The sequence below is a fragment of the Zalophus californianus genome, chromosome 17 (genome assembly GCF_009762305.2).
Source record: "Zalophus californianus isolate mZalCal1 chromosome 17, mZalCal1.pri.v2, whole genome shotgun sequence".
In the NCBI taxonomy this organism is placed as follows: domain Eukaryota; kingdom Metazoa; phylum Chordata; class Mammalia; order Carnivora; family Otariidae; genus Zalophus; species Zalophus californianus.
In genome coordinates, this window is record NC_045611.1 from 50,575,407 (window position 1) to 50,600,680 (window position 25,274).

The 25,274-nt window shown below is 53.4% G+C and overlaps 1 protein-coding gene across 4 annotated transcripts in view; it reads right to left on the bottom strand.

The window, feature by feature from the left end:
* Positions 1-186: 186 nt before the first annotated feature.
* The window catches only part of SYMPK (symplekin), a 35,594-nt gene continuing 10,506 nt past the window's right edge, over positions 187-25,274 (bottom strand). For 3 of the 4 annotated variants that reach the window (XM_027618637.2, XM_027618639.2, XM_027618638.2), the window contains 20 exons: positions 24,110-24,280; positions 22,629-22,868; positions 19,283-19,437; positions 17,038-17,188; positions 15,635-15,839; positions 14,628-14,778; positions 13,550-13,785; positions 12,453-12,534; positions 12,113-12,226; positions 10,878-11,025; positions 9,662-9,822; positions 8,123-8,231; positions 7,768-7,868; positions 7,100-7,190; positions 6,365-6,466; positions 2,574-2,761; positions 1,484-1,660; positions 1,225-1,320; positions 632-961; positions 187-455 (listed from right to left, as the gene is read on the bottom strand). In XM_027618637.2, coding sequence (XP_027474438.1) covers positions 321-455; positions 632-961; positions 1,225-1,320; positions 1,484-1,660; positions 2,574-2,761; positions 6,365-6,466; positions 7,100-7,190; positions 7,768-7,868; positions 8,123-8,231; positions 9,662-9,822; positions 10,878-11,025; positions 12,113-12,226; positions 12,453-12,534; positions 13,550-13,785; positions 14,628-14,778; positions 15,635-15,839; positions 17,038-17,188; positions 19,283-19,437; positions 22,629-22,868; positions 24,110-24,280 — 3,143 coding nt within the window. In that variant the 3' untranslated portion in view covers positions 187-320. Of the gene's footprint in view, positions 456-631; positions 962-1,224; positions 1,321-1,483; positions 1,661-2,573; positions 2,762-6,364; positions 6,467-7,099; positions 7,191-7,767; positions 7,869-8,122; positions 8,232-9,661; positions 9,823-10,877; positions 11,026-12,112; positions 12,227-12,452; positions 12,535-13,549; positions 13,786-14,627; positions 14,779-15,634; positions 15,840-17,037; positions 17,189-19,282; positions 19,438-22,628; positions 22,869-23,280; positions 23,431-24,109; positions 24,281-25,274 lie in introns of those variants that run through there. The other variant, XM_027618640.2, reaches the window with a different exon arrangement.

The window sequence follows — 25,274 nt, forward strand, 5'->3', positions numbered from 1 at the left end:
GCGCCCGTCGCGCCCGTTTCTAAGGAGGGAGGGGGCGGGCCGTTACCAGGGGAGGGCGCGCGCGGACGCCTGGGCCGAGGAGCTGGTCTCTGCGCAGGCGCGGCCCCAAGACCGAGGGCCTGCCAGTCTTCCAGCCAGCACCTGGGGGCGTTCACTCCACACCGTGCAGTCCCACAGCTGACACGCAGGGAGAGACGAGAGACTGCATCCACGCCCCAGACCCGCGATCTTTTTAATTTTAAAGGCAAAGCCCTGCCGGCTAGGCCCCGCCCCGCCCTTCCCGAGCTCCCTGCCCCACTCCCCTTCCCCACCAAGCCCGGTCAGCTGTTCCCCTTGCTCTCGGGTTCCCCGGATTCCTCGGCGGTGGGGCTGGGGGTCTTCATGGTGTCTTCTCCGGCAGGGGTGAGGGTCTGGGGACTGCGCTCCTCCTTTGAGGTCAACCCGCCCGCTGCCTCCTGGTGACAGGAGAAGGGGGAGCGGGTCAAGGATAGCCTAGCGTGGTCCTACCTCCACACTTCCTTTGGGCTGTACCCTGCCCCCCTCCGCCCGACCCTGGGCACTTGGCATACACCCTTCACCCGGGGGCCCTAATTGTTTTCTTCCCTTGCTGCTTGGAGGTTGTCGTCCCTACCTTAGGTAGGGGCCCCTCAAGACTAGAGTCCAGGAGTGCAGCCTCGGTCAGCCCCGAGTCGTCATCCATGCTGATGAAGATAGCCGGGGTCTCACACTCAGGCCCCTCCTCCCGGAAATCTATGGTTTCTTCGGGCTGGGGAGGGCCTGGCCGGGTGGAGGAAGAGGACGACGACGAGGGGGCTCCCACTCCTCCTGGCTTCAGCTTCTGTTCCTCCTCTAGCTGACGCTTTAAGGCTTTCTCCTGGGCCAGCCGCAGGCCGATGAGGTCCTGAGGGGGCCGGGGGGCTGGGGCTGGGGCTGGGGCCAGGGCCAAGGGCTCCAGGTCGTCCTGGGGGTGGGGAAAGGCACACAGAAACTCAGAGCGGGGGGATGGGAGCCAGGTCATAGGCTGCTGTCCGAGGATGGTGGCAAAGAGCCAGAAAGCACCCTGAGGGAGACGGCAGGGTGGGCGCAGGGAGTACATAAGGGGCAACTGTTCCCCCACCTCCCATCCCTTTCAGCGGGAGCCTCCACCAGACAGAGGTGGCTGAGGTGGGGAGGAGGACAGGGTGGGCCTTGCTGGCTTGGGGCTGGGGAGCTGTGGGCCCTCACCTCTTCCAGGGGCCCGGCAGGTACTTCCTTGGCCTCTGGCTCCTGCTTGCCACTGGCCTCCAGGATGGTCATGATGGAGTTGGGGATGTGTGCTTGCTAGGGGGAAGAGCAGGTTGGGAGCTCTATGGAGTGCCCAGACCCGAGACCCCTAGTGGATGCCCCTGAGCTTCTGCGGCAGTGCTGGGCTCCCCTCTGCCCACCCCCATCCAGTCCTCCAGGGTTGAACCCATGGGGCCACCCATCCCACACCCTGGGGTACCTGGTGGGGGGTGAAGGATCGGACGTGTGCCAGCAGGGGCTCCCGGAGCTCTGGGCACTTGTCAAAGACGGCACCCAGCTGCTGGGGTGGCAACTGCAGGATGACCTGGAAACTCTGGGGCTTGGTGCGTTGACAGCACTTGATGAAGCCCTCCCACACCTTGGGATACTTCCACACCTGGACGGGGCAGGGAGGGAGCGGTCCTGAGTGGGTGCACAGGCAGCCACCCCAGAAACTGAAAGAAATTCAGACCTTACCAAGATGGGGCCCAAAACCCTACCATCCAACAGAGTCCTCTGGGCTACCCACAGCCCTGACTGACCTCCAGCCCTCCAGAGGACTTTCTAACTTTCTCTTCCTGATCCCAAGCAGCTAAGGCATGAGGGCAGGCCAGAGAAAGGGAAGAAGAAAACAGAACACCCCTTCACGTGAGCAGTCTCATCTCACTCTCGCGGTAGCTTCAAGGGGTGACTCAGCCCTGCTAAACAGACGAGGCCCAGGGAGGTGCGGGGGCTCATCCACGGTCAGGAGGGTACCATGGGGCAGAACTGAGGTTTGAACCCAGGGCTGTCTGAATCTGCATCTCACCTCTAAGCCGGATGTTGCAAAGTGGCAACCTGTGGGCTGAATCTAGTCTGAGAGCTTGAGAATTTTTTTTAAATTTCATCACGGTATTTTTAGAAACCCAGATTTCTAGCTTCTCTTGAGAAATGGGCCCATCTTTCAGCTCTAGTATGCATCCTGGCTGGGTGCAGAGGCGGTGGCAAGGGGCACTAGGCCTCTCCTGGGACGCCCACCCTGTGAAGCCTACCACCACCTGTTCCTGCCCCCCAGCTGCCCTCACGCATCACACTGCCATCTGGAGCCCTGGAGCCGAGTTAGTGACCCCTGTTGGGCTGTACTGTCTTGGCCCAGGGCAGGGCAAAAGGGCTGGCTGGTCTCCTAGAGTGTGCTCTCCTCATCCTGGCTCCCTCTGCAGGGTGGGAGGCAAGCGGGCTGGAAAAGCCCGGGATCCTGCCTCCCATCTAGCTGAAGTGTGTCCTGCCGCAGCCCACTGCCTGCAGGACTGGGGCGGCCGGGGGCGGGTTACCTGCTTCATGATGAGGCGGGACAGGATGTTCATGACGAAACCCCCCAAGCGGGGGTACATGGTCAGAGACTGGATGACGGTCCTCATGAGCAGCATGGGCAGGGGGCTCTGCTCCATCAGCTGCTGCATCACCACGGCCAGCACCTCCGACGTGTACACGTTCCGCTCCGCAAAGCACAGGTTGGTGGCTGCGAGGAGGCGGAGAGCGGGCCTGTCCTCCTTCGCCCAGCTCCCCTGGGAAGGTGGGAGCCCCACCGCCCTTACAGAGCCTCCGCCCCACTAATGTGCCCACGTGAGTGGGGACCTAGCCCTCATTCCTGAAGCTCTGGACGAAAGAGACTTCCTCACCCAGCAGGTCCCTGAGGGGATACTGAGGCCGGGGGCGTTGGTCGAGGGGAAAAGACATGTCCAGTTGCTGGAAGCCCCACGCTGGGCAGAGTGGGCACACCTTGGCCCTTTTTCTTTGGGGGCAACCCATGGAAAGGCCGAGGCAGGAGAGACAGGTTGCCAATGCCTGGGGGCCCATGCTGGCTTGCCCTTCCCACGCCTACCAGAGAGGGCAGGCAGTTTTGACTTCCGTAAGACCCCCCGTAGGAGACCGGAGATGCCCTCCACCAGCAGGCTGGTCAAGGGGCTGCCCAATCCCAATCCTGACCAGAGCATAAGGATCTGTGCTGGTGCTGGAGGGATACCAGGCGTGCCCGCACGTGGGAGGCACAGCACACAAAGTAACAAGGGAGGAAGGAGCAAGAGGAGGAAGCCTGGGCAGATGAAGCACTCCCCAACTCAACACCCAGTGCCAGGAAGGGCCCAGGGAGGGCCAGCACAATAGGGGCATCCACGAAGGCAGGCAGGCCAGGGCAGGCCTTGGGGTCTGTTCCCTCAGGAATGGGTAGTGGTACCCCAAAATCAGTGGGATCGGCGATGCTCCAATCCATTGTGTAATGGGGAGACCCCAGGAACTGCCTCTGAACCCCTTCTTCCCCAAACACCACTTGCCATGTGAGTCTGTCAACCAGGAAGTCTTTATTGAGCCAGAAGAGAGGCCCCCAATCCTTGAGAGGCTAATGGAGAACAGGGGTGGGGGCCTATAAGGAATGAGGGGGGCTCCTATAAGGAACAGGAGAAGGATGGAGGCATTACAGGAGCACAGGCAGGAAGGAGACTAGAGCGAGGTAGGGCAGGTATCTAGGCCAAAGGAGCAGAGGAGAGTGTAGAAGGTAAGGACAGTGTAGAAGCCAGAGTGAACCTACCAGAAACCAAGGAAGCTCCTCCTCCTCCTCCCTTCCAGTTAGTGGCTGACTCCTGCCTGCTCTGCCTGAAAGGGTCCACAACCAACCCCCCTTTCCCCGCCCCACTCCAGTCTCCCCCTGGGCTTTCCACCCAGCCCTCGAATCCACCCTCCATAGCAGGCTAAGGAGAGGTCCTTTCGGAAGCTCAGCCTGACCCCATACACCTCCCAGGGGCCCTCAAGGTATCAAGTCCAATCTCCTACTGTGGCCTAGGAGACCGTGTGTGGGTGGGGCCCAGGCATGGTATTCTTAATGCTTATAGTCTGATCTCTCCTGACCAGGGCCCTTCCCCTAAACCTCAAGATCTAGTCAGCCTCACCTCTGCGTCCCAGAACCAGGCCATGCCAGCACATCTCTTGGCCTCTGCAAATACTCTTCCTTTCTCTGGGATCAGTGTCTCCCTGCTACCTCACCCCTACTCATCCCTCTGTGGTTTCAGCTCAGTGTACTCTTTGGGCTCCCCTGTCCCAGCCCTGCTCACTGTGGGCTCTTATCATCTGGGGATGGACTGTGAGCCCCGGAGGGCAGGCCCAGGGCTGTCTCCATCGCTGCTGGGTTCCCAGCACTGCCTGGCACAGGGCTGAGCAGAGGCACTCACTGAGTTTTCTTTAATTGCTGCACCAGACCACTGGGGGCAGGTCCCATTATAGAAAAACTCACCAGAGAAAGAGGGTGGCTTTTAAAGGAGTGAATGCCATGAATGAATGCTTATATTATCAGGCATGGGGGATCCAACGGTGCACAAAACGGGACTGGATTTTGGATCCAGAGCTTATAGTTGAATGGGGTTCCTAGTGCAACCAGGAAAACCACTGGGGCCTGAACAGAGAAACGTACTCTGGGAACTGGCTAGTTTGGGTGCTGGGGACAAACAGCAGGTAGGGAGAGCGGCTGGAAGGTTGCTAGGAGCTCAGCAGCATGGAGGCTGTGTGTAGACCTGGGCTTGTAGAAAAAAACAGGTGGGCTTCTAAAGGCCAGGCCTTGATGACATCTCCAGGGACCTGGCCGCTGGCCACCTGAGTGACCTGTGGCAAGGCTCTTTTTCTTCCTGGGACTTAATCTGGGTCTGTGGATGGACTTAATGGGGTGGTGGGGTCTGTGAATCCCCTCAAATTGTGCGCAAAACTGTGTGAACCTGTCATCCTCGGGAATGGGCCCACAGCTTCCCTGACATCATCAAAGGGGTTACAGCCTAAAAAAGGGCCACTTCTGGGGTCGCCTGGCCGGCTCAGTTGGAGGAGCACGTGACTCTTAATCTCGGGGTCATGAGTTTGAGCCCTATGCTGGATGTAGAGATTACTTAAATAAACAAATGTTAAAAAAAAAAAAAAAGCCACTTCTGGATGCTCAGCTTCGAGACACTTTTCACTTTACTGTTCTTTCACTAGAGGCCTTAGTCCCTCCTCCGTTGTAGTGTGAGTTTTAGACTTCCACAAGCTCCTCCCTCGACCTAAAAGATTCTGAGAGAACTTGCTGAGGAAGGCCAGGAAGTAAGTAGTCACGGGAGGAGCTATTTTAGGCTAGACGAGAAGCTAAGTGGTGGTGGTTGGGGGGACCCCCTCCCCGCTCTTAAAGAGAGGACGAATCAAAGGACAGGGGTCTTCTGAGTAGAGGGGGCGACAGTAAGGGCTTCCACCTTGGTGGGAAAGCACGACTTCTGGACCAGAAACCTCCCTCGGGGAGGAGTGGGGGGCAGTGCTGAGGAGAGTTGATGGAGAGAAGTCGTCCTATGGGAGGTGGTGGCCCTGGGACCCAGGGTGCCATAGGCGGGCAGAACTGGCAGAGCTGGATTCCAGCTGGGGTCTAGCGGGCTTCAGATTCTGTGTGGTTCCACTATACCACTCAGCTTGTGTACAGCCCTGAGCAAGTTCCTCAACCTTTCTGGAACCTCCACTTCCTTGTCTGTAAGATGGAAGTCCGCATACTCACCAGGTAACGGGTGGTGTGTGTCGGCAAGCAGGCCTGTAAGGCACTCAGGAGAGCCTGGCTCGGTGTAAGTGCTTGGTAAGTGGTGACAGCAGCTATTAGGAAACTGCTGGTTGAGGGGAGCTGGCCAGTTTGTCCCCCACCCCCTGCCCTGGAGGCACCTTCTCCTGCCTCAACTGGAGCCCAGACCAGACTCAGCATCTACTCCTGGTCCGACAACGGCCCTGGCGTGCTCCATCTGCTCTGCTGTCCCTCTGCCCCTGCTCAGCCGAGGGCTCTGCTTCCTTCATTCCTCGAGCCAGGGCCGGGGATGGAGGGGCTCCCCACCTTTCTTGAGGACTACTCTGTGCCAGCACATAGCAGATGCACCAGTTCCTTGGACGGAGGGAGGGAGGAAAGAGAGGAGGGAGGGAAGGCAAAGGAATGAGGGTAGGTGTCCAGAGCTGAGATGGGGTTGCAGGTGGCATAATCTCCAACTTGGCAGATTCCAGCAGGGACATGTGGGTGACTGAGGTTCTTCCCTGGGTCCGCAGCAGCCAGGCCACTTGGGGGGGAATGGGGGGAGCGCCTCACCTTTGATGATGGACTTCATGTCACACTTCACCGAGTCGATGTTGTGCAGTGCGATCAGAAGCTCTCCAGGGTTCAGCGGGGACAAGGCTGAGTTCCCTTCGCCTGTAGGGAGGGAGTGGGAAGGGGAAGGAGACAGTACGGCGCCTAAGTGAAGAGATATGTCTGGGTCCTGCAGATTAGGGGAGTGGTGACTGAAGATGAGGTGCCCTCTGCTTCAGTGGGAATAGGAGGATAGAGGGCTAGAGCAGGGGAAGGAAGAGGGGACTGCCTCCCCCTCTGGGAAGCCTTCACCTTGCTCTCCTCCTCCCCTACACTGGGTTCCTACCCTTCTAGGGCAACATCAGATGTGGTCCGGCACTTCCTCGCCCTCCTCCCTGGGCTGTGCCCCCAGAAGGCCGGACCCTCCCCCCCCTCCCCCCCCCGGCACAGCACAGACATGGGCATTTGCTGGACAGGACAGGCTGGGCCGGGCAACGTGCTCGACAACAGCACTTAGAGGCAATGCTAGGGGAGGCGGCTAGGGGAGATGGCGCTCTGCTGGTGCGGTTTGGAGGGTCCCAAACACTCTTATGTGGGGGTTTTAAATCACGTGTTATAGGTGCAACAGACAGCCTCACTCCCCCCCTAGCACCAGCCCCTGGGGTGAGGGGGAGGAGTCCGTCCTAGGTCACTGGGTTGTTTTTCTATGTTGGAAGTTCTACTTTGCTTCTTTCAACCATGTTAGACGCCACCTACCGTGCTGGGTGCCCAGCAGGCGGTTGAAGACCTCTTTCACCACGATGGGGTTGAGTTTGATGAGCTTTGGCAGGGCCTGGATCACTTCTTTCTGCAGGGGGAGGGCAGGGGAGGCCGGTCAGAGGGCACCCCTATCCCAAACGCTCGCCCTGAAGTGCGAGAAGCTGTGGCCTTGCCACACCCTCGGATACTTCCCCCTTCGAGCTCCCTCTGGTCCCTTGGGCTTGAGCTTTCTCCGAGTCACTGGGCCTGACTCAGCCCCAGCCTCATAACTCCCCATCTGAGCCTTCCTGGTGCCACACGCCCCACGATGGCCCCTGCAGGGGGAGGGTATCATCATCATCCCCACTTTACACGGGAGAAGACTGAAGCTCACCAGGGCCCCACAGCCTGTTAGGAATAAGACCTGGGCAGGGGAAACACATTTAGGCCTTGGGGCAGGCCTGTGTGTGCCACTGTGATCCCTCACTTGACAGAGAAGAAAACCGAGGTGCAGAGAAGGGGGTGGCCTGCCTGAGGTCACAGAGGATAAAGCAGAGGTGAGACTGCTCTGCAGTCTGAGGAGCCCTGGGATGGGCTCAAAAGCGTCTGACATGGGTACCTGGGCACCCATTCCTGCCCTGCCCCTGTCTTCATCAGTGGGGGCATCCGGACATCCAGCTCTGTACCTTCTCCAGTCCATTGAGCACAGGGATGAGGAAGCGGACATCTGGCAATCGCTTGTGGTAGAGATCCCGGACCCGCTTCACCAGCTCCGGGGAGGGCGGGACTGCAGGCAGAAGAGTAAGCAGGGGACACAGGTCGGGTAAGTGGGAGCTCCAAGAGGAAGGAGAAACGGTGGTGGCTGTGTGCGAGGGAAGGGGAGGGCCAACTCCATTTCAGAGCAGGAATCTCTGGCCCCTGGTTTCTCAAATGCATTTAGCAATATACCCAGCAGCTCCGAGGGCCAGGTCTTAGAAAGGGCCCGTGAGGAAGGTCTGGGACATGGAGGAAAAGGCTGAAAGGTGGGGGTCCCGGGAGCACCTTTGTCCGTGAGGCTGTGCAGACATCGTGTGACCAGTGTCTCTGCCCCCTTGGGACAGTTTTCTACCAACAGGAGCAGCTCTGGGGAGTTCATGCCCATTCCTCGGATCTAGAAGGAGAGAGAGGGACGGCAGGTTGGGGAAGGGGCTGGGTGATGTGCGGAGGACTAGGGGGGCCAAGGGGAAAACTCAGGGAGGCCCAGGTGTCAGAGGCAGGGTGGCTGGGGGGATGATGGGACTCTGGGGCAAGAACTGGAGACAGAAGAATAGATCTTAAAAGTGCCCATCACTAGAGAAAAAACACATGATAGATCAACAAAGGTGACGGACATTAACTAATTTCCTGCAATATATGTATGTCCGCAAACATTATGTTTTACACCTCATGCGAACACAAGGCCGTGTGTCAATCATACCTCAGTGAACCCAGGGGAAAAAAGAACTGGTGGCGGGGTTTCAGGGACCTGGGGGAAATGTGGGGAAGGTGGGAAGAGGCAGGGCGGCAGCATCTGGCCTCCCTCCACCCCACCTCACAGGGTATAGACTCGCTGTAGCTCCAAAGCCTTCGCCAGCACTGGCCGCCTCCTTAGCAGGCGGGGGCCCTTTCTGTCACTTCTGACCTAACCTGACCTCTGACGCCCAACCATCATCTGAGCCCTCCAATTCCTCGGTGAAGACTTTTCAGGCTTCTAAAGGCATCAGTGACGGCCAGAGCCCCGTGTGGCGGCCTGCTCAGATCAGAGCTCGATCTGCGTCTGCAGCCTGCTCCACTCCGTGGGCAACAAATGCAGGGGGCACTGCGCCAGGCTGTGAGGGCTCACGCCTTCCTCTGCCAACCAACATTTATAACGGTCCGTGGAACTGGCAGTCTGTGCCCTCCAGGAGCTCACTGAAGACAGGGGGAGGACACCGCTGAATCCGGGTGGCGTGTATTTGGGGGTAAGCCTACCAGACTCTCTCCTTTTGTATGTTGGAAATTTTCCGTAATAAAAAAAGCAAGAACAGAGAAATATAAAAAAAGTGGTTTCCAATCTAGCTACAGATTGGAAGAGCAGACAGTCTGAATTTCAGGTGCCAGTTGCTTTTCATGTGGGTGACCTTGGGGCTCTGGAGAGAGCGGCAGGCAGGACTTGTGTAATGACAACTAAAGACTCTCACTGGCCAGACAAGGGAAGACCAGCTCCTAGACGGTGAGAGTGACACAGACGTTTACGTGTACGAGCTCATGGAGTTCCTGCAGCAAGCTTGGGGGACAGAATTATCCTCCCCATTTTTACGAAGAGGGGCCAGTTTGCAAAGTGAGAAGCAGAATGTGGACCTGGGTCTGCCCAACTCCAGCCTAGTAACTGCAGGGTGACCCTGGTGTCCTTTCATTGGCAGGTGGGGCAGGTGGACCACCCACAAGCCCCAGCGCCGCGGGACCCAGGGCGGCACTGGTTGGTGCTGAGCCCATGCCGAAGTGGTACCAGGGGAAGGGCTGGACTTGGGGCCTTAGCCCTGCCCACGGATGGGCAGAGCCTGGTGGGCTCAGGGGCCTCACCGGCTGTTCGATGACCCTCAGCACCGTCCGCTTGATGTCGGCGATGGCCTCCGTGTACACGGCTGCCAGTTCGTGGATAAGCTTGTGGTTCTGAGGCAGGAGAGCCAGGTAGAGGTACAGACACTGCTTTACGGTCTCCTCGGTCCAGGGTGCCGCCACCTCTGATAGGGCAGGGAGCGGGGATCAGGGACCACTCTCCTCCCCACCGTCTCCCACCCTCAGTGTCTGTCCCTTCTTTGGGAGACAGCACAGAAGGGAGGCAGGCCCAGGAAGCCAAGCATCAGGGAAATGGGGTGGGACCAGGACTGCTCCCCTTTTAGAAGCCTCTGCACTGAAGTCCCACCTCGTCTCTGCCCATCAATCCACAGGGCAGCCAGATGGACCTTTCCAAAGGGAAGTTCTGACCCTGTCCTTCTCCTGCTCTGTGCTCCCACGATTACCCTATGCCCGTGATAAATCCCCTCTAGGAGCGCACCCCCCCCACCCGGGACTCCCTGTGGCCACATCCTCCTTTTGACAGCACCCCCTGAGCCCGCACAGGTCCCTTTGCACATGTCACTCCTTTGCCTGCAACGCTGCTGCCTAACTCCCCTCTCTGTATCTCCTCATCCTCTGGGTCTCACACAACCAGTGTCTCTCCTGGGAGGTCTTCTGGGCACCCGGGCTGTGCCAGGGCTCCTGTTTTCCCAGAAGGCCACGTGCTTTCCATCACAGCCTAAACCTTCCAGGTTTAATTTTTTTTTTTTTTTAAAGGAAGCTCTATGCCCAACATGGGGCTTGAGCTCACGACCCCCAGATCGAGAGCTGCATGTTCCACTGACTGAACCAGCCAGGCACTCCTAAACCTTCCAGTTTAATGGTCTGTTCCCTGGGGCTTGGGTCTCCCCACCTGTAATTCTGAGGGACCCGGGGCTTTTGTTGAAGGAATGGGCCTATGCCTGGCCCTTCCTGGAACCCCATCGCTGGCTAGCTCTCCTTATCCTCTCTCAGTCCTCCATCTCCAGGATGCTCTCCCTGACCCCTGGGGCTGAGAGGAGACGCCCCTCTGGACTCTCGCAGCCCCCAGGCCTGCTCGGTCTGGTTATCATTGCCTGGCTGTCTTCCCTAGTAGGCTGAGCAGGGCTCAGCTTCAATCCAGCTCCATTCCCCTAGGGCCTGGCCCAGAGCCTGGGATCCAGCAGGTGCTCAATATGCATCTGATGAAGCTGCACCAAACCTGTATCCTTGTCGGCTCCAAACAGCACGGATGGTGGGTTGGGGTGGACCAGGAGTTGCAGGTAGTTGAGGGCAAATTTCTCCACATACTCTCGCAGCTGTTCCTTCTCATACATGCGCTTGATGAACAGTAGGGCCTGGGAACGCACCTGAAGGGAGAGTGCGGGCAAGATGGTGGTAGGGGAGACCGCTATTCTGAGCTTGGCAGGACCAGTGGGAAAACAAGCCCAAGACTGAGAAAGGCCTGGTCTACCTGAGTCATCTGTGCCCAAGGCTGATCGCTGGCTTGGGGGAGAGGTTTCCTGGCCCAAGTCAGGGCCTGCATCACCTCTCCAACTACCTGCTCAGCCCCATCCCTTACTGTCTCTTGCCTTGCTTGCTACGTTCCAACCAGAATGAGCCTTCCTTAGTTCCTCAAAAGTGACAGCATTCGCCTCGGCTTTGAGACTCGGCACAAAAGGTTCCCACTGCCCAGAATGCCCGTCACTGGCTCTATCCCATTTTACTCAGACATCACCGGCTGGGAGCCCTGAGAACAGGGACTGTTCCTGGGCACTCCTTTGGCCCCAACAGCACCAAAGGCCCAAGCCAGAGCCAGAGTCCACGGTGAGGGTCTGCTGAATGAATGGACACACGACATCAGGAGAGGAGGTGGCAAAACAGTTGGGCAGGGGTGGGTCTAGGGCCCTCAAAATCACACACATGCACACACCTTGTTCCCTCTGTTCAGTCACACCCATCTACTCCTATTTCAGGTCTTGGCTCACCTGCACCCTCCTCCAGAAGCCGTCCTTAAACCCTGCTCATCCCCCACCGCCCGGGGTCGGGTAGGTCAGGCCCCTCCCCAGGGCCCCCACACGAAGTGTGCTTCTCTGATGCTGCCCCACTCCATGGGTGGGCTGTGTCCCCACTGCTCGCTGACAGGCCACACGGCTCCTCTCCTGTTAGCTCCCCCTCCAGGCCCCAGCACAGCCCCAGGCCATACGGGGCTCCTCAACATGGGCGGAGCAGGAGGGAGAATGGGACTGCCCTTCCTGGGAGGATGAGTGTATCTGTGTGTATATCCTAGGCAGCTTCATGCCACCATAAATGAAAAAACATCCGCCACCAAAACACTACAGCAGGAAGGGCATTAGGCCCAGAGAGGACATTCAGGGGCATGTGGAAGAGGCCGGGCTAGGCGCTCAGCACAGAGGAAGGACGGAGTCGGCCCAGCGTGGGGCGGCAAGGGGTCACCTTGTCCTTCTCGTGGGAGCTGAGGTCTAGCAGAACATGCAGGTACTGGAACTGGCGGGACGGGCGCTTGAAGATCAGGTCTCGAAGAGTGGACATGCCCAGGTAAGTGCGACTCTGTGGCAGAAGGGAGGGACACCAGAGCTCAGCCCACCTGCAGTGTGCCCCTGGGATATCTCCCTCACCTCCCTCAGATCCAGTCCTGGACAAAAGGACTGCGTCCCTCACGGAGGGTCTAGGCTGTGTGCCCCTCAGGCCCCCGACACAGGCCCCTGTCCCCCTGCAGGGCTCCTGCATGCATCACGGTGCTAGGGACTGAGGGAGATGGGCTGACCATCCTTACCTCATCCTCGCAGTACTTGCGAATCACCTCCAGGGCACTCTCGGTGATCAGTGGCGCCTCCAGCACAACTTTAGTGAAGATCCTGCCAGAGATGAAGGGGGAGGAAATGGCTGCGGCGGTGAAGCTTCCCAGTCCTGCTGGAGCTTAGACCCGGCAGGGCTGCCCCTCACATATAGCTTGCTCAACCCCCCGGGGACAGAGCTTTGGAGTGTGTGCATGTGTGTGATTTTGAGGAGCCGGGTTCACACGCTGACAGCTGGGTGACTTAGGCAGAGACTCTACCTCTCTGAAGCTCAGTTCTCCCCTTCGTCAAAGGGGATTCCTGACCTTACTCATTTACTACAGTAATGAAAGGGAACGATGGGGAGTGGGGAACGGTACTGCTTTTCAGATGTGGTGGCCAAAAATGGCTGCTCTGAGGTAACACTGAGTTGACACTGGGGGATGAGAAAGAGCCAGCAATGTGAAGAGTTGGGGGAAGAGCATTCCAGGTACAGAAAGAGGAACTGCCAAGTTGGCATGTTCAAAGGTCAGAAGACAGAAGGCCAACGTGGCTAAAGTCTGGGGACAGTGAGGAGCAGGGGGGCAGAATTAGAAGGTAAAGAGGTTGGTAGGAATTGGGTTACGCAGGTCTCACAGGGCACAGAAGGAAGGCTGCACTTTATCCCAAGAGCAATGGAGAATCATGGAAGGTTTTTAGTGGGTAACAACAAGACCGTATTTACATTCTAAAATGTCACCCAGGCTGCTGTGTGGAGAATGGATCAGTAGGAGGTCGAGAACAAGGAGGAGGCTAAAGGAGCAATTCAGGTGAGAGATGAGGCTGGAGAGAAGTCAACCTCCGAAACAAGTCTATGAGGCTAGGCCCTGTTACCTACAAGAACGGAGGCTCAGAGGGCCCGCAGCAGGGTGGAGAATAAGCCCAGGGAGCGGGCCCCAGAGCCCACCCAGAATCTGCCTTGCACGTGCCTCCAGAAAGTAGGGAGAGCAGGGAGTCTCGGGGGATGGGAATGAGGCCTTCGGTGGTGAGGAGGGAGGTGATGAGAAACCACAAAAGGAAGGCAGGGCACAGGAGAGCACAGGGCGGTCCCCCTCACCCATCCTTCTGGTCTGGCTTCTCCTGCAGGCCGGAGAGCAGGCGGATGAGGCAGTCCTCGTACTTGTCCAGGGTGCCCGAGGCACCGGCTGCCAGGTAGGCGTTGTACTCCTGATACAGCCAGGCGAAGGCCAAGTCCAGGCGGGCCCGCACATCCTCCAGGATGAAGGACAGGACCTCGGCCTTCAGGCCCGAGTCAAACTGCGTCACCAGGCTGGCCAGGATCTTTATGCGCACCTGACAGGAGAGTGGGTGTACATGTGGGTGTGGGAATGGGAGGCAATCCCAGGCACCTCATGATCGTGCCTTACAAGTCTTCCTGCCCAGGTTCAGGGACCCCCACTAAAGACCTGGTGTTAACTGAGGAAGGCAAGCTGAGGAAGCTTATACCCCACAGGAATCATTTGTGTGGGAGGAAAAAAAAGGGGTGGGGAAATCAATCATCACAGAACAAAACAGAGTTTGTAAAAGTAGTATCTACACACTTAGGTACACAGAGAAAGATCCTGAAGGCTTCCTCTAATTTGTACATTGGTAATCTTGGAGGAGGGGGATGAGATGCGGGTGGGGGCCAAGGAAGACTTATGGTACACCTCTATGGCCTAGAAATACCTTTTTAACAGAAAGAGTACTTTTTTATACTTCTTGGTTAATTAAAATTAAACTTCAAAAAAAAGGGGGAAAAAGTTGCTTGGCTGAGGTTACAATGCCAGTGCATGGCAGAATCAGGATTTAGACCTGGTCCATCTAAATCTCAACAATAATAAGAAAAGCACTATTAAGCACCAGGAAGAAAGAACCCAGCAGCAGCCCTCACTTGCAGGGCTCTCCCAGGCAGCCAGCTCCGTGCTGAGCGAGAGCCATGTGTGTCCATGCATTTCCTCCTCATCACCATGTGGAGCTGCTGCCGCCGCCTCCATTTCAAGGAGGACAGAAGACAGGCGTGGAGGGCTGGTGGGCAGCCCAGCTGGGACCCGGAGCCAGGGAGCTTTGAGCCTGGGGCCGTTTCTTCCCTGGGCTGTGAGGCAGGCTCATGGGGAGAGGGTCTGGAAGCATGGGCCAGGGAGACAGGGGCACACCTGGGCGGCCCCACTGCAGGCCACAGCCTTCTCCGCCCGAAGGATCCGCTTCACGGCGCCCAGCTTCATAGCCTCCACCTGGGCGTCCGTCAGGGGCTTCAGCACATCGCTCAGGCGGAAGATTTTCTTGCGCCCACCAGCACCCGCCAGCCTATATGAAAGAGCAGGGACAGGGACACGGTGACTCAAAACGTCCTTTCTGGAGCCCAGGTCCACCCCAGGCCATACACCGCCACGGCCACCACCCTGCCTTCCTAACTCTGCTATGACTCAGGCATGGCAAGGTGTAGGGTAATGAGAAAGAAGAGGGTGCCATTTTGTTTTTGTAAAGCGTGTCTCAGGGAATCCTTCTCTGAGGAGGCTGTGTGGGAGTGCAGATCTGAATGAAGCAAGAGGACGAGACACACAGGTATCTGGGAGATGAGCTTTCCAGGTAGAGAGAACAGGAAGTGCAAAGGCCTTCCGGTGGGGACCTGCCTGGCTGTTCAAGAACCAAGGGGCCAGTGTGACTAGAGTGAGGGGAATGGAGAGCTTGGAGGGCAGATCAGGCACGGCCCGGACAGCAGGTCTTGGGTGGGGGTGCAGGGACTGGCTACATTTTTTGGTCTGTAAGGGGGATAATAATGAAGAGGAGGATGATAACAACCAGTAGCACTTATGACATGTTAGGAATCATGCTAAATACTTTACATCAAATTCACTATCAACCTCAAGAGTTATCTAATTTAATGATCTATCACTGTAAACTCTTTAACTCTCCCTAGATCCTTAGAGGGAGATATTATCATCCCAACTTTAGACGTAAGTAAGGAAGGGGGCATTTTTACGTAATAGAAAACAACAATTAAGGTGGTTATGGCACCGACTCTGGAATCAGACAGATCCTCATCCAGCCCTAGCTGTTTATCTGTCTTTGTCAGCCTGTCTTTAACACACGCACACACATGTGCATGCACGCACCAAAAACCAGGCTTCAGTCCTTCACCTGCACCTACCAGGGGACTCACCGGGGCTGCGTGACAGGGATGATGGGCTCTGGCCTCCTCTTGGCCTGGGGTGCCTCCTCCTCCAGAGTAGACATGGAGCTCAGGGAGCCCACCACTGAGATGGCCTGGCCCTGGGCTGACAGGCGTCGCTTGATCAGGACACTCTCTGGCTTCACCACCTTCTCCTCCTTGGGCTCCTCCTTGCACTGTTTGGTCTGCTCCACACCTGAGGGGGAGGTAGCAAATGGGCTCCAGGAACGTCACACCCCCTTGCTCCCATCCAGGGACCTCCTGAGTGCTGGGCTCCATTCTAAGCCTTGTACACACAAAGCTCATCTAAATCTGCAAAACTCCATTCTGAAACAGGCACACCTTTTATCGCCACTTTGCATATAACCAAGGCTCAAACTAGATAAGCCATTTCCTGCGGGTGGGGGCACCAAATGGCACAGCCACGTTGGAACACTGATGAGCAACTTCTAATAGCACTGAACATACCCTACCTATGACCCAACACCACCATTCATTGGTATATACCCAAGATAAACAAGGACATGTGTACACCGAAACACTTGTACACACCAACTACACTAAAAAAAAACACAACCAAACAAAAACAAAACCAAAACCCAACAACCCTGCCCCCAAACCCAAACAAACCCCAAAAAACACTTGTACAACTTCATTCACAACAGTCAAAAACTGGACATAAGCCACAGGTCAATCAACAGAAGAGTGTATAAGCAAACAATGGCCTATTCGCATAAGGAAATACTACTGAGAAATACTAAATAAACCACTGGTTCACACAACAACATGAAGGCATCTTAAAAATTTATGCTGAGCAAAAGAAGCCAGACTCTCTATGATCCCGTTTATATGAAGTTCAGGACTAGGAAAAACTGATCTATGGAGACAGAAATCAGAAAAGTAATTTTCTCAGGAGGTGGGGTGCTATCAGTGCTGATTGGATAGGAGCAAGAAGGAATGTTCTGGAATGGTGGAAATGGTCTATATCTCCATCTGGGTGGTGGCTACATGGGTGTGTTCACTTTGTGAAAATTCGCTAAGATGTACAGTTAAGAGTTGTGTTTCTCTGTACATAATTTATATCTCACTAGTATTGTTAATGTAGAAAAACACCCAACTCAGAGGTTCAGTAACTTGACCAAAGTCACACTGCTATTGCGTGGCTGAGGTAGTCTGGTTCAACTGAGACTTCAAATCCAGGTCCACCGGATTCAAAAAGCCCAGGGCCTGAAAATATTAAGCACTCAGTGTATCTATGGGACCTGTAACTGTTTATACCTAACATCTCATGTGACTTTCATTTGTACTGCCCTGAGGAGGTGCTCTTCCAGGAAGGAGAACCCAGCATCCACAGTACCAATCCCCAGTCAGGGCAAGAGCCAAAGGACACTCACCTGGCCCCAGTCCTGCAGCTGTCATCTGTGTGGCCATGAGCCGAGCCAGGTGCTTGATCTGGGCTTCAGTGCCTGCTGACTCCACTGGGGTATAGATGGCTTGGAAGGAGGCGGGCATGGCCTCAGGCAGATACACCATGCTGATGAGGACCTGCAGGATGCCGGGGAGAGGAGCCCTTCCTTACTCACTGACTCAACAAGCCTCTCTTCCATGCTGGGCCAAGGCTGGGTTACATGGAAGTGACTAAGACAGTCCTGGGCCTGCTCCTGTGGGGCTCAGACTCCCGGAGAAGTCAGAGAGAGAACGGGCAATGGTGCATGCACTGTGGTACACGAGAGCAGGAAGTAAAGGGGGCCATAGGACACGTCAGGAGCGGCTTTGGCTCCCGGGGGAAGTGGCAGCTAGGCTTAGAACTGAGAGGAAGGCCAGTTTCAGGCTGGCCCAGGCGGATGCCTTGCAGTGGGAGCAGGGTACGGATTCCAGGCAGAGCAGCAGCATGGGGGAAGGCTGAGCAGCAGCAGAACCCTGCCCAGGGACTGCAAGTTCAGTGAAGAGTGTCCTGTGAACCAGAAATGGACTTAAAAAAAAAATAAAATAAAATAAAATTCAGTATCCTAACAAGAGCTCATCCAGTTTTGTCAGGAATCGGTAACAAAAGGTCATTTCCAACTCCCTACACGCTTAGAGGTTTAAAGATATACCTGAAATAAGAAAATAATTAGAACAGAGAGAGAATGAAACCACTACAAATCAAAATGTGTGGGATGCAGCTAAAATGGTTCTTTCACGGAAAATCAGATCCTTTAATGCTTACATTGGAAAAGGTGGTTGAAAACTATTGAGCCAAGCATTCAACTTAAAACGCTGGGATAAAATATTCCAAAGCAGCAGGGAAGAATAAGGACAACAGAAATAAAACAGAAAAGGTTACAGAAGAGTATCAGTGAAACTTCAGAGCCGGTTCTTTCAAATGACTGAAAACAAACAAATTGATGGTGAGACTGAACAACAAAAAAAGGAGTTAAGGACCCAATACTCGGGACAAAAAAGCTGCACATTACTACACAGACAGCAGGTATTATAAAAATAAAAAAGAATCCTGTGAAGAACTTTAGGCCAATAATTCGAAAAGAGCGTGAAGAGGACAGAGCAGGTACCACGAGTTAACGGAAGCATCACCAGACAGGGCCTAAGGCAGGCTGCATTCAAATTTGATCCGGAAGGAAACAGAGAGCCCTGGCAGGGCTGGAGCAGGGGAGCTTCACAATCTACTTCTGGCTGTTGCAGGGGGCGTGCAAGCCAGAGCCAGGGCACAGGCAGGTAGAGCCTGGGCCAGGTAGGGGCCAGGGGAGATGGAGAAGAGAGGAAGGTCTGGCGGGGAGGCAAAAAGCTTAACTCCCAGGTTTGTGGGTCGGGAACTGGGAGGCTGGTGTGCCAAGAACACAGAGAGCGCCGAGGGCCTGCAGAAGAGCACATGGAGAGATTCCACAGGTTTATTCTGACATAATGAGTCTGCGGTGCCTGTGGAACTTCCAAGGGGAGAATGAAGCAACAGGCAGATGCCTTTCCAGACCTGGAGCTCACCAAAGAGATCTGAGCAGGTCAGAAAACTCCTTCTTGCTACCCTGGTGACAAAAATTCCACTTCATTCACCCAACAACTAAGCCTCCTGGAGCCTCTAGGCAGAGGGAAGGGAAGGCCGAGGGAGACTGATGAAGAGGCATTGTCCATGAGCACCCAATGGAAAGGTCTGGGTGCTGCTACAGCCTGAGGACTGATGTGAGACACCCCCCGGCACACAGACACCACCAACTCAAACCAGCAGTTCTTTCACTGTAGAGCAGGATATCTCTGACAATCTAAGGAAAACACTGGTCATTCCGCCCCACCAATGCCAATCCCCCACCACCTAGTCAACAAGTCATGGGGTTTGCTCTCCAGTTAATCTACCCTCTCTTCAAAGGAGAGGTGTGGGGGGGTTCAGATGGGGACTCAAGACTATCCAAAGAAGGACGGTTGGGGGGTGGTGACAAGGGTTCTCCTAAAGGAGTAAAGATCAGAGAAAAGGTCCATCCAAGATTGAGAGGGCCCACTGGACCACAACCTCCCAACAGAGGGACAGAGAGGTGTGCTGGGACTAATGCCATCTGGAAGAGGTGGGCAGTGTGCAGTGTAGGATAGGAAAAGGAGTAGAAACCCTTCCTCCTCCCTGCCCTGTGGGAAATGGCCCGCATCCATGCTCACCAGATTGGCCACATTGTCAGGTGTCAGCAAGGGCTGCAGGAACTCGGCTGTGATGTCTGTGTCTGACTGGCCCGAAATTTGGGCTGAGGCCTTAGAGGTTCCCGACGGGCCTGGCTCCAAGTCCTTGTCCTCATCATCTTCCCCCAGGTTGGGCTCTGGGAGAGGGAAGGAGACAAGATGCTGGTGTCCGAAAGAGCAACAGGCCCTCTCCCCTCCTAGGGAGCCCAGGGGGTCCCTGCCTCCAGGCAGCCTTAGCAAGCAGCAGAGTGCAGTGGGTGAAGACCCGGGCTGTAGCCGTCTCTGTCATCAAAGCACCGCGTGACTTTGGGGAAAAAACCCGCTTCTGTCTGTGTCCTGTTCTCCTCATCTGAGAAATGGGAATAAGCCACACCAGCCTGGCTGATCACACTAAACTCCAAGAAGGCGAAATGGTTAACTAGTAATTTCACTGAGCTTTATTGTTTAAAAACCTCTATCTTTGAAATACTGCTCAAACTCACCAGGAATCAGGAAAATGTAAAGACAACCTAGTAAGAGAGGCTTTTTGCCTACATGATTGACAAAAAAATAAAAAGGCCAGTAGCGACAGCTGTTAGTACTGTGCAAATTAGGACTGTGCAAATGTAAACTGGTGTGGCCTTTTGGAAGGGCAATTTAACCGCAGTGCCAACTTTTAAATGTGCATACCTTTTGACCCAGCAAATCTACTTCTAGATATTGACCCTTAATTCATATAAATATATACTGAAGGTACAATGTATGCAGAAAAAGCTTTATGTATAAAGATGTTCCCTGAAGCTGGAATGTTTAATAGGGTGATGATTTAAGTAGATTATGGCAAAAATATGATGCAATGCCATACAGTACTTTTTTTTTTTTTTTTTTTACAGTAGGCTCCATGCCCAGCATGGGCTTGAACTCACGACCCCACGATCAAGAGTCTCATGCTCTACTGACTGAGCCAGTCAGGTGCCCCTGTTATTCAGTCTCTTAAAAAAGTTTGCAATGCACGTAACAGAAAGCTAATACCCTGCATTAACCAAGAAGAGCAAGGGCACATATAATTCAGTTACAAAAGACTGAACAGAATGGGCACTTCACAGACATGCAAATGGCTAATAAATGTAAAACGACACACAGCCTGACTCCAACATGTGCAAGAAAGTGAATCTAAACCAGGGATACAGTTTATAACCAGAGGGTTTATAGAACATCCAGGTCTGAGAAGAGTGGGGTAACGGACATTCACACACCACTGGGGGTGTGTACGGTCATGCAGTTTTTTTGGAAAACAGTTTGGCAATGGCTATCAAGAATGTCCATGCACCTAGTAGCAATGGGCACCTCCAGTGCTCAGATCTCGGTGTCTGAAACTATTCCCTGCTTAAAAGAAACTAGGGCTCCTTACAGAAAAGGCTGATTCCAAGGCTGGAGTAAGGAAAGTACAAGAAGAGTCCAGAACATCTTGTTGTGCCAGAAAATAAGAAATGCTCAAAAAAACTAATGGGACACATCAAAGGGTCATCAGAGCTAGCTCAAAGGCTCCCTTGGCTCAGTATGAGGCAATGTGAGCCACAAAATGAGTACCGAGAGTAATGGATTACAACCCAGAGAGTAAGAATCCACAAGTGCAACTGATAATAAAGTAGGGAGAAGAAAGCTCTTCCTTACAGAATGCCAACCAATAAATGTAGAAGGAAAGCTCATTAGAGCAATAACAGATGTTAAAACTACCGGGTCGAAGTCAAGGGAAACAGGTAGTTTTACAGAGTACAAGTTATCTCCCTCAACTTACTATTTACAACGGGGGAAAGTGTACTTGATACTACAGAAAACTGGGAGACACTATTTCAACCAAGTGATCAACGCTTCCATCACCAATAAGGGGACAAATTGGTATCATGTGCCTCCCGACACCACACAGAGGCGGTCAGGGCATCAACTCTGCAGCGTCCCTGCCCCAAGTGCAGAACCTGGATGAAGTCAAGAGGCCAGAGCAGACGAGCCCAAATAGGGGGACATTTTGTCCAACAGTAGTCCTGGACTCTTCACAATGGCAAGGTCATGAAGCACAGGAAAGTTGGAGAATGGATTAGGGAGGCTAAAGGGGTGCGACAACTGAATGAAACGTGTGAGCCTCGCCTCATCAGGGGTATGCAGGAGCTTTCAGGACTATTCTTGTGACTTGTCTGCACGTCCAAAATTACTTCAAAATAAAACGTTTGAGGAAACAGAACAATAAAAAAGGTGGGCAGAAAAACAGCTTTAAATGCACCAATCCCACTACTAGGAATCTGTCCTATAACTGGACATGCACTCAAGACTCTCATACTATAGCAATCTTTACAGAGATTACTAAAAAAAAAAAAAAAAAAAAAAGACACAAATGTCCATCAACAGGAGGACGGGTTAAAGCAATGTACGTGCATTATAGACTATTATACCACCATTAAAAGGATGTAGTAGGTATCTATGTGCAGATATGGAAGGAGCTCTAAGATGACTACTAAACATATTAAGGCATAGAAACTCTGCTTTGCATGCTCAATTATGGAGGAAGGTAGTAGATCTCTACCTCACTCCTTGTATCAAAATAAATTCCTTATTTTTAAAAATAATAATTAAAAAATCCAATTCTCTCATAAACATTCTGGAAACATCAGTGATTTAGAAAAAAAAATGGAGTAAAGAAGGCTGCCGTGGTTTACACTATTGACAAAATAATACAACCATCAAGAAATTACTTCAGGGGCGCCTGGGTGGCTCAGTCGGTGAAGTACCCAGCTCTTGGTTTTGATTCAGGTCATGATCTCAGGGTCGTGACATCAGACCTCGCAAACGGCTCTGGGCTTAGTGGGCGTCTGCTTGAGGATTCTTTCTCTCTCTCCTCCTGCCCCTCCCCCCGCCCCACCCCGGGGCTCTCTCTCTAAAATCAATCAATCAATCTTAAAAAAAAAAAAAAAAAAGAAGAAAGGACATTACTTCAGAAAGAAAATCCAATTATAAAGGAAACAAAGGAAAGGAGAACTCAGGTATTTCTGAAAGAAAACATAAGTGTTACTATAGGGGAGTGGTTACTTTTGGGGAGAGGAATAAGAGGGAGACTTTTCATTCCATTCCTTTCTGCTAGATTTAAGTAATTCATAATTATTTTTATGTATATTACACACTTCATTAATTCTATTTTGATATCACCTTCTATGTCCTATCCGTATACTGTAATTTACAATATAATATTAACTAATACAAATCAAGCTCATAATTTAATGTAAGTAACTGAATACTGTAAACATGGTCAGTCCCCGCCACCACCTCTGGCCAGGCCTGGCTCAGCTCCTCAGCTCACCTAGCTTCATCTTCTTGAGCGTGGAATCTGAGTCATCTCGGGGCCGCTTGCGGGCATCCTTGCCACTGGGCATATTGCGGGCGATCTCTGCCTGGGGTGTGCCCAGGTCCACCAGCAGGGTGGTGATCTGGGCCTGAAACTCCAAGGAGGCTGGGTGCTTCAGGACACTCAGCAGGTGAAGCTTGAGGTTCTTACGCACACTGCTCACCTGAGATTTGGCCAGCGTCGGGGGCAGGTTGGCTGTGAGGAAAGAAGTGGGAGCTTTGTTCTGTGGACACAGCCCATGGGGCCCTGCTCGTCGCACAGCCCAAGCCCCAGCTTGGGCAGTGGTTGCAAGAACCTCCTAGAAAAGTTCCTTTGTTCTCGGATCTACTGTGTATGTAGCCTTCCCCCTGTACAAGATGATGCTTAAAACCCTCAAAGGGTCTCCATCAGGATTAGTCAACCTTAAAACAAAGAGGAAGCTCACCCTTCCTTTGATTAAACGTAAAGGCTCATGTCCCCCCATCTCTGGTCTGGAAATTCCAGTATGCCTCCCCTGGGGAAGGCTATCATCACCACCTTCACCTCCACAATGCCCCAACTGAAAGGCCCCAACAGTGCGCCTCGCTGGTCCTGCCACCAGATTGATTGTCCAATGTCTAACAGTCACCTTGATGAACAAGCCTTCCCTGTTCCACAGAGAAAGAGGATGCCTGTAATTTTGCCTGCCCAGCATCCTTCCCTCCTTCCTCAGCCAACAATGCTCCCATTTTCCTTTGAGGGAACCACCCCGGCTCCATTCTCAGTCCAAGTGGGCAAGAGACTCAGGGCCAGTCAGAACAATGCAATCCCTTGGCCACTGTGATTGGTTCAGAGATAAGCTACCAATGTCTTCTCAGCCAATCAGGAACAATGGGCGTCAGCCTTTGGACTTTTGCTGGAATGATGGGGAAGGAAACACTTTGTCCCCTGGGGTTGCCAAGTGGATAGAATGGAAACCTGGCGCTATCAGGGGCCATCTTTGCTACCCCAAGGAAAGAGACACAGAACAGAACAAAGCCAACAAGGAGAAAATAAGAGCCAAGAAATGGGAGACAGATCCACGATCTGTTCATATTCACACCTCAAGCCCAGACATTTCAGTTTTCACACATGCACGAAAGTAGAGAAAAGACTATAACAAATCACCAGGTACCCATCAACACTTTCCCTTCTGCTTTCTTTTTTGGTTGTTGGGGTGCAGGCGGACACTGGAATATCTTAAAAGTATTTCGCAGACATCATGTCATTTCACCCACACATACCTTAATATTAAAGCCAGCTTTGAACCAGCTTTCTGTCACATGCAACCAAAAGATTCCTGTGTAATCTAGAGCATGCTTCCTATGTCCAGACCTACTAGACTCATGAATCCCTCAGGGATCCGCTACTGAGCTCACATTTTCTCTGGACAGAGCAGACTGGCCAGCGGAGAGCGGGAGGGGAGAGGACCAACCTACCATGCAGGGTTTCATAGGCCTGGATCACCTCTGACATGAACATGGGCCTCTGGCGGGCGATGTTGGCAAGGGAGCCCAGCGCCGTGGTCAGGTTGATGGAGGAGATGGCGGGGTGCACCATGAACTTGAGCAGCTGCTCCAAGGCTGCCTTGCCTTCTTCCCACAGCACATCTAATGAGGGAGAGAAGACTACCAGTTAGCAGGGGCCTTTCTCCCTGGCCTCTGAGGAGAGCAGACTTTAGGGCCAAAAGGAGAAAGATTCGTACACATGACAGCTTGAAAGGGCTGAAAAAACAGAAAATTTAGTGGTTGAGGAGTTCTATGAGATAGACTATTTTTTTTTTTTTAAAGATTTTATTTATTTGAGAGAGAATGAGAGATAGAGAACACGAGAGGGAAGAGGGTCACAGGGAGAAGCAGACTCCCTGCTGGGCAGGGAGCCCGATGTGGGACTCGATCCTGGGACTCCAGGATCATGACCTGAGCCGAAGGCAGTGGCTTGACCAACTGAGCCACCCAGGCGCCCTGAGATAGACTATTAATGGACATAAAAATCTAGGGGTGCCTGGCTGGCTCAGTCGGTAGAGCATGCAACTCTTAATCTCAGAGTCATGAGTTCAAGCCCCACATTGGGTATGGAGCTTAATTAAGGAAAAAAAAAAGAATATAAAAACTAAGAGATGATGCTCAAAGCATGGGGTTCCAACAGTGAAAGACTAGAAATGATTTTAAATATCCAACTATAGGAATCTGATGATATGAGTGATGTTGAGATAAAACTTTAAATATGTAGATATGCATACGTACACATAGACAAAGCACTCAAAGTCCTTTGTACCACCACTCTCCTTGATCTGGTCCCCAAAAGTTAACCCTTAACAACTTTGGTGGATATCTTCCTTGACATTTTCTATGCAAAAACATACTGGAGGGGCACCTGGGTGGCTCAGTCGGTTAAGCGTCTGCCTTTGGTCAGGTCATGATCCCAGGGTCCTGGGATCGAGTCCCACATCAGGCTCTTTGCTCAGCAGGAAGCCTGCTTCTACCTCTGCCTGCCACTTCGCCTGCTTGTGCTCTCTATGACAAATAAATAAATAAAATCTTCATAAAAAAAGAAAAGCCAACAATCACAGGCTCTATGAATATACACATATATAAAATGTCC